The 8,675-nt window shown below is 30.6% G+C and overlaps 1 protein-coding gene across 1 annotated transcript in view; it reads left to right on the top strand.

The window, feature by feature from the left end:
- Positions 1 to 14: 14 nt before the first annotated feature.
- The window catches only part of LOC144849473 (zinc finger protein GLI3-like), a 30,667-nt gene continuing 22,006 nt past the window's right edge, over positions 15 to 8,675 (top strand). The window contains exons 1-2 of the mRNA XM_078706392.1: positions 15 to 163; positions 7,453 to 7,585. Of these exons, the coding sequence (XP_078562518.1) occupies positions 7,489 to 7,585 (97 nt within the window). The 5' untranslated portion in view covers positions 15 to 163; positions 7,453 to 7,488. The remainder of the gene's footprint in view (positions 164 to 7,452; positions 7,586 to 8,675) is intronic.

The raw sequence follows: 8,675 nt of genomic DNA, 5'->3' as shown, positions 1-8,675 counted from the left end.
ATGCGTGGAGAAAGTTTTATTTCATCAACAAACCGTGTTTGCTCGTCTAAAAAGTCTTGGCCTAGCGCAATATTTGAGTAATTAGCGATGAATTAACTTTGTTTTCTTGTAAAGGAAAGTTGCAGGATGATATAATAGCTGTATTTGATATTAAAACTATATGGTAAGCACATTTTAATCAATTATTTAACGTGAGTGTAGTGAGAGATCGTGTACCATCCATCATCCATGTGCACACACCACCACCATCCATCCATCATCATGTGCACACCATTCTCTCTACTCTACTACTAGGCTAAACTACTACCTAGTCTATTACTCTAGTCTAGCCTCTGTTGGCCCCATAGGTATTTCTGGTAGTAGGGTGTATGGTGTGAGTTTTGATTGATATTATATTGCTTTTACTAAATCATGACATCATTTGATTGGATGTGTGAAAATATTATTGCCATAAAAACAGCATAATAAATGGTTATCTTATACTATATAGTATAGTTATATAGTTCATGAAATTATATTTTATAATTTTTTCTTTTCTAATTTGGGTAAGAAATATGTATTTTATCTATTTAATATCATCAATCATTTGTAAATGGGCCTTTACAACAACTGAGTATACGAGCTACAATAGTGGGGAGTAAAAATAACACTATACTATAGACTTATTTATTTTTTACATCCTATTATGGTTTAATATTCATTTCAGCTTGGAGAAAATATAAAAATTTTCTTTTTTATTAGTTTTATTCATAAATTCATTTATAAATTTAATTATGCAGTGATAAATTAATACAGCATAAAAACGATATGTTATAATTATTTAAATTATGAAATGTTATATTTGCGCTAATGACATTTAAATTAATTACCACCACTCAGCTGATAATGTGCATTGTGAACTACTTTACAGTTTGTTAATTAACTGTAGGTAATCGTTTAATTAAAGTAATTATGAACCATTCACCTATTTATTTTTGTTATGTAATAATAAATAACAGATATAGTATTGATATTGGTGCTAGATAGTAAACAACTTCCAGTCTTGAGAGTTGTGGTTGTAAACTTATTTGTTATGCCAGATTAGGGTATAACATACAGCACATAACTAGAAGGACACTCAGAGAGCGCAAACCTCAGCCTAGGCATATGAAAATTGAATGACATGTTCCCATACAGCTATGAAACCATCCTTTAAAATCTTATGAAAATCGGGCAATTACTTTTTGAGTAGAAAACAAACAAACACACGCGATTGGCCACATAACCTCTCTTCATCCTGGCGGAGATAAAACCATGTCACTATAACACCGTTTAGTTTACTTACTGAGTACTGCTACTTGTATAGTTTATATCTTTATACTTGTATTGTGAATCTAGTTTAAATATCTCTTGAATAAAACACACTACTATCCCTCTTCATGTTCAAAGATCAGTTTAACCTTTTAACAATAGACCTATTATTGTGAATGAGTCTAGACATGTATATGTCCTGTCAAGATTCTAAACATTGCTATTAAATCCTCTTTATTTAAGCAGCTTTAATGATATTATTATACTCAATTGGTGATAAGTATGACCCCTCATTAAACTAATCAGCCCTATATGGAGGTATAGCTGCCTAATTCTTTGTGCAATTAAGGCTTTAAATTGCTAATGGTCTTTGTAAATAGTATTTGATCTGATTTGCTTAAATCTCCCAGTTCTTCATTTGAAGTTACTTAAAATGTGTAACTGCTAACTGTTGAAATAAGAATTGAAATCTTAAATAAACAAATATTGAAATCACACAACAAACTAAAATGACACCGGTTAATTTAAAAGAAATCAGAAATGATTTATTAACTTTAATGTCTATTCAAAGTATTTTTTTATTAATATTATTCTATTGATCAACCCATGCTTAAGTATTTGAAAAATAATTATGGGTAAGCCCAGTAATACCTGGTTGTCATTCATGTAAGGTTTTCTTCTTCCATACCCACAAGCCATTCATTACTTTCTCAAGTTATCTCGCTACTGTTACAAATTACAGATTTAACCTTGATTGGTTTATCATGCCAATTACCAGAAGCAAGTACAGTTTGAAATAAAACACACCATTATTATTCCAGATTAACTTACCTAGGAGATTTCTAGTACTACTGTATTGCCATTGTATCATTTTGTGACCACATTCATTTATAACATTAATGACTAACTGAATGTAAAGTGATTTTAAAAATGTGTTATTTCACTTAATATGATTAAGTTAAAAAAGAAATATTTGTAGTTAGTACAGTTGTATTTTGTTTTTACTCTTTCATTTTACTTGTACAATTCGATTCTTATATATTTAAGATTTAAATGTTATTTTTGATACCTTTCTTTTTGTTTCTATTGCCTTGTAGATGAACTGTGTGCCGCTGATACAAAAGCATTTAATAACGTTTAAAGTTTACAAAAACTGAAAACAGTAATTTCATATTATTTATTGTGACAATTTATCTCTTAATTTTTTAAAATAATAAATCAATTATTTATTAAAATGTGCTATTGCTATTAACAAAATAAAAAACAATCATTCATTCAATTTAGTTTATAAATTAGAAGATAAGAAACCTATTTACTTTATAAAATTGTCAACAATGATATAAAAAGTTACAGACATTAAAGCTCTGTCTACACTATCAAACTATATGTTGACAACAAAATGTGATGTGCCAATATATTGACATGATGATGTCATATCACTACCATATTTGGGCACATCACACTTTTTTTTTGTCAAACTAGTTTGATAGTGTAGACAAAGCTTTATAGTTGTTTAATGGTTTGTCCACTCTGTTTCGTAATGACATAATAATCAGTTATGAGTGCTATGACACATTATTTGCAAGGGAACTGTGAATTTAGCTGTGATTTGGAAACTTGATATTTAAAAAAATTCACTTCCTGCTGTTACAGATGGAATAGGAGCTAGTGAATTTTGGTTTGCACATCCCAAACTGCCTGAGGGAAAAATCATTAAAGCTATTGCCCCATCAACAGGGTAGTAGCCACTGGTAATAGAATACTGCTAACCAAGGTTGACAACTGCTTTTGGTTTAGGTAGCCAGTTAGCTGCTCAGTTTATTTAGGACATAGGATAATATAAACGAGACCGTTGCTGGGAATGCATCCTGTACCTAAACAATCAGTTTCAACATTTGGATTTTAATTTTTGATATTTATTTGTTTTGAAGGAATTAAATAAACATAACAGTAAGTATTTCAATTGCTTCATCACGACTTTGTTTAGTATGCAACCATACCAAACCCTGTGTTTTGTTATTTCTACAATCCAAATTGATATGTTTACAAATATAATGGTATATGAGAAATGTGTTTACTACAGTTTTTTAACTGCTGTACTGTTGTATCATTGATATATTTTTGGTAGTACTCCCGGTATAATTCATAGTTTGGCTAAAATTATAAATAGATGTATTTGTTGGTCACCAAAGAATAATATTAATAACCTGGAGTGAGCATAGGCAAATCCCAAAACAGATTTTGCGCTCGCTCCATAGATTCAAAATCTTACTAAAGCTCTGTCTACATCAAACTTCATGTGACAAAAAATGTGATGTGCTACTACCATATTTGGGAATATGACCAGCATATTTGGCTTGATAGTTTGATAGTGTAGACAGAGCTTTAGTAAGTATTGTTCTTCAAAATCCCTGTATCAACCTACTGTATGTAGGTATACTTTGAATTTAATATTTGCTTGACCATTGCTAATGTATATTAACTTAATCATTCTCCAGTTTTTCTTGAAATGTGTACAAAAGTGATTCTAGTCTTCCAGTTATTCCAAAATGTGTATTTTACATCCAACTCCATCAGTCATGCCTTAATAGCCAAACCATATGGACTTTTATTAAACAGCTGTGGCTGTGCCTTCAAAATTAATGAAAATTGTTCTTGTAAACTTTACTACATAAATCAAAATCCAACTTTGCACAATTGCCATCTTGTAAGTCAATAATGTTTAATAATTTTAAGACATACCGTTTATAGGATATCATGTTTTACCAATTGTAGTTCATATAGAGTACAACATAATTATTAATTATTTGATTTATTATTATTATATAAATACAAAGATAATTCATTCTTTTATTTCTGATGAATATCCATAGAAATAGAAGATACTATAGTATATACAAACAAAAATAAATACATTTTTCTGAGAAGTACCAGACTAAAAAAATTAAATGAATACATTTATGTGCTCAAATATTTTTGTCCATATTCTATAAATATATTTTTGTGAATATTAAAATCACCTGATATTGTCAAGAAGCAAAAAATATCTGTGCATTGTGCTCTGCTCCAGAGGGGAGCAGATGATGTCATGATTGAATTGAAACCCAACACTCCTTAACTTTGTTTCCAAATACAACATCACAGAGTTTAATAAGGATGCCGACATGGCGCACCTACACAGATAATTATGACTCCCGTATCACTTTGACATTTTATTACTGACCTTCGACCTCGACAGCAGAGCAATAAGGATCGTTTTTCGTTATAATTGAATAAGTTAGACATTTTGTCTGCTACATACTGGTACAGGTATTACAAGTAAAAAGTTGCGGTTTGTCTGAAACTTATTTTGAACTTGTTTTGTTCATACATTGCTGTTGACAGGTTTATAGTGGATTGAATTAATACAGGTCAAAGTTTAAATACAATATTTGATTTATTAGAAAGAACCCCTATTAATGGGACACCTTCGGGACCCAAAAAAGTCATGTTCCCTTAATATGTGCGTCCCCTGAATATGAGTTGGCATTTCCACTAGTTTATTTCACAGCATCCCCATAATGTCTTGATTTTTTTAAAACTCTTGTGTTGTTCAGTGGCCACATACCTGTGTAAGAGTGTCCATGGCACTGAACACGTAACTTGTTGTTACTTGTGTGTAATTTTTGTAATGGATTGTGTATATGAAGGACCACGATGACGGACTTGTTTAAGTGTCTATATGTCTTCCCTCTACCAAATGATATTTGGTTTTTTTATTTGTTTAGTCTATCTAAATATGTTAATGTTTGATATTTGGTCGAAATAAATGTTAAATTGAATTGATTAGGGTGTTCTACAGTAATCTGACATGATATTATCATTTAAAGTTACTAGCATTTATTTCCAATTTTATTTTTGTTGTTGATGATTATCCATACATAGGGTAATTCACATACAACCATCATCAACAAACCCAACATTTTTTCCTCAGGAGTGTAAAAAGCGGAAGTGAATATAAATATTGCATACTAACAAGACTGTGTCATTGCCCCATGCTATGAATCTGCTCCCACCAACCTGTCTTGCTATGATTGATGACCACTCTTGACTGCTGCTGCTACTCTGGAGACAAATAAAACATTGCATTTGTATGGAACGCAATGCCTGACAAAATACAAATTAAAATATTTTCTAACAATTAACATACTTTTATGATGAATAATGAAAATAAAGGAATTTTGAGACTATAAAACTCTCAATGTACAGCTTTAAAATGTTGTTTTGTTGTAAAATTGTATATGTACTCTAGGTGATGATGAGAATAGTATTCTCGAAACATGTCACAGTATTTTAAGGCAGTTTGTCATTAAATGCTGTACGATTTTTATTTTAACTCAAAAGTTTGGTGGTATCATACATGCATGTAAAATTGTAAATTTTTTTTAATATAGAAATATTCCTAAATCAATTCTTTATAGTTTGTACATTCTCATGGCAGCCATGTTTTATTTGGAGGAGGATGTTGAGCCCCATATTGTGTTCTCTTTGCCCATTTCTCATTCCTGCCATAATTGCGTTTTAACAACCAAATGCATCTTACAAAAAACATTGTGTACTGAACATATTCGCAGCCAACTGTGTGAATTGAATTTTATTAAAAATCTTCACCTTTAGTCACATTTTGATATTCATTGTGTGACACCTGGGATATTGAACTCAACCAACTTTTAACAACCTACTTGCATTATACCACAAATGTATGTGCGCAGACAATGAACTAATTGTACCTTTTATTACTGTACACTATTTGAACTAGACTTGCCCTAAGTCTGTATTTATGTCTTTTTTATGTTAGTCCACCAGTGGGCGTTTTGATTTTTGTCTGGAAAAAGTGTCACACTCACACAGCATCCTTTTAAACTTTTTAAAGTGAGCCCTCTATAGTATGCTTTACTTTTTCATCACATTCCTATCCTCTTTGCTATTCTCTACACACAAATTTGACTAGATCGACAAAAAAAATGGAATGATTTTTTGGTTTAAAATTCTATAAAAAAAAAAAAAGAACAAACAGTTTCTTTCTTCTTTCTAATAAATGAGAAACAGGTCAATTTTATTAGGTCCAATTTGAGGCTACTGAAACTGGTAACTCTAAAAGCTCTGGCTACGCTATCAAACTAGTTTGAAAAAAAAAGTGTGATGTGCCCAAATATGGCAGTGATATGCCCAAATATGGTAGTGATATGACATCATCATGTCCATATATGGGAACATCACATTTTGTTGTCACATAAAGTTTGATAGTGTAGACAAAGCTTAACCCATAACTTCTTTTTTGCTGTTATATAAATGCTCATCAGTGTAGGCATGTTTATTATGCCAATCACATGTTCTTATTTTACTCACAGCAGCCAGGAAATTACTCTGATTTACAATTTACATTAACTTTAATTGGGAAAATAGCTTTCACTTGGCTAATAAATATTTTCCAATAGTGCAGAAGAACTTCTGGTTTATATAGGTAGTTTTCAAGGATTTTCTAATCTGAAACAGTCTTTAAAGAAACTTAAAACAGGTTCTATAGAAAATAAAATGGTTTAACAGTCCAATATTTCTAATTGACAATCAATTAAAACTGCTGTAATGTACTTTTCTATTGTTTTTTACCTTTTTTATGTATTTTAAAATGTGTTATCTGCTGCAGTGTATCAACAAAGATTTTCTGATGTATTGAATTAGACCAATAAAATCTGAGGTATGATAGGATAAATAAGAAATATTTCTTACAAAAAACGCAGCGATAACTACCGTCTACATGCATCTGAATATTTGTCTGCAAATTTTTTCATAAGCTCTCTTTTCCCAGACGTGCTTTAGTGTTTGAGCATGCCCAGTCCGAGTTTCTAAATATTTTTCAGCCGTAGTAAGTATAAGCTTCCGCGTGATACAGTTTCCTAACGCCTTCGTTCTCTTGAATATAACTGCCTAAAGGAGCGGCGTGAAAAATATTGAATTATTTAATTATTATTATAAAATTATTTCTTACCTACTGTACTGTAGTTATTTAATAAAGGTAATAATTGAATGGAACATGTAGCAATAATATTTCTACTTTTCGAAAATGGAAGCAAGTTTCCTATATTTTATTATAGTTAAAAACAGCATCTTTTTTTATTGCAGCCTGATTGTGAGAATGGCTTAGCTTAGCAACTCATCATGACTTCACATTCCCCAATCAAACTAGAGACTGAGTGCCGAGAGAAGCAGCTCTTCTGTGGCTCCAAGATCACAGAGTTGCCACCACCTGCTACAGGTATGCATCTGTGAATTTAAGTTTTATTTCAGAAACCTACAAACGTTTAGATTTGGAAACCTTTGTGCGCAACAGAAAATCTGTACTTTTATTCAAATTGTAAAATCTTTGTGCATTGTACTTTTAAAAATTTGAACAGTAAACTTAAACTAACGCAAGCGTTTTCATTGAAAACTCAATGCTCAAAATACTCCGTTAAATAAATGCTCATGGTGGAACTATCCTTAAAGCCATCTGGGCTTATTTAAGTTTCGCCAGCATAAGTACATTCTACTTTTAAAAATTAAAATGCAATTAATTACTTTTATTTAATTTTTTAATAATAACTTTACTCTTAGAATTTTTTTCATTTATTATATTATTCGCTTCAGATGGGGTTGTTTGCTACTGTAACTGAGTATTAAAATAAATTGTTTTTTTGTGCCAAAGATTATTAGATCTCTGGTTTAAATATGCAGACATACCAAAAGATTAACTTGTCGGCTGAGATTAGATTTCCAGATGTACTGTATAGAACAATGTATTGTGACATTTAATGTATTTGTCTAGCCAACATTTATCCACAGAATCTGTTTATGTTCAACCTCCAATCATGGAGGAATGATCTACATTATTACTTTATGCTCCAATTGCTACCTTTAAATTATAATCTATTATTAGATTAGTGCTAGTTAGTTAGCAAATATAAACAAAGATTACATATAATAATAATTTATTTGGAAGAAACACTTTTGATACAGTGGCACACTTCTAGAATGAAGGTGCGTTCTCAGTAAAGTAAAATAAAAGTTTTAAAAAAAACTATAGGCCTATTTAGTAAACTTAAACAATTATATACAAAATATAAAAAATAACAAAAGTAATACAATATTTAAAAAAACAAAGAAATAAGCATTTTCGTTGTTGCTTTAGTTAATGTTTGCCTAATAAACATGATCCAAGTGAATGGAAATGTGCTAAGGTTACTCCGCTTTATAAAGGAGGATGTAAACATGAACTTAACAACTACCGTCCAATATCTGTTATACCTATTGTTATGAAAGTTTTTGAAAGATGCATCCATAATCAAGTTATGAATCATATAAATGAG

The sequence above is a fragment of the Antedon bifida genome, chromosome 1, assembly GCF_963402885.1.
Source record: "Antedon bifida chromosome 1, ecAntBifi1.1, whole genome shotgun sequence".
NCBI classification, from domain to species: Eukaryota; Metazoa; Echinodermata; class Crinoidea; order Comatulida; family Antedonidae; genus Antedon; species Antedon bifida.
This window is presented reverse-complemented; position numbering and strand designations above follow the sequence as displayed.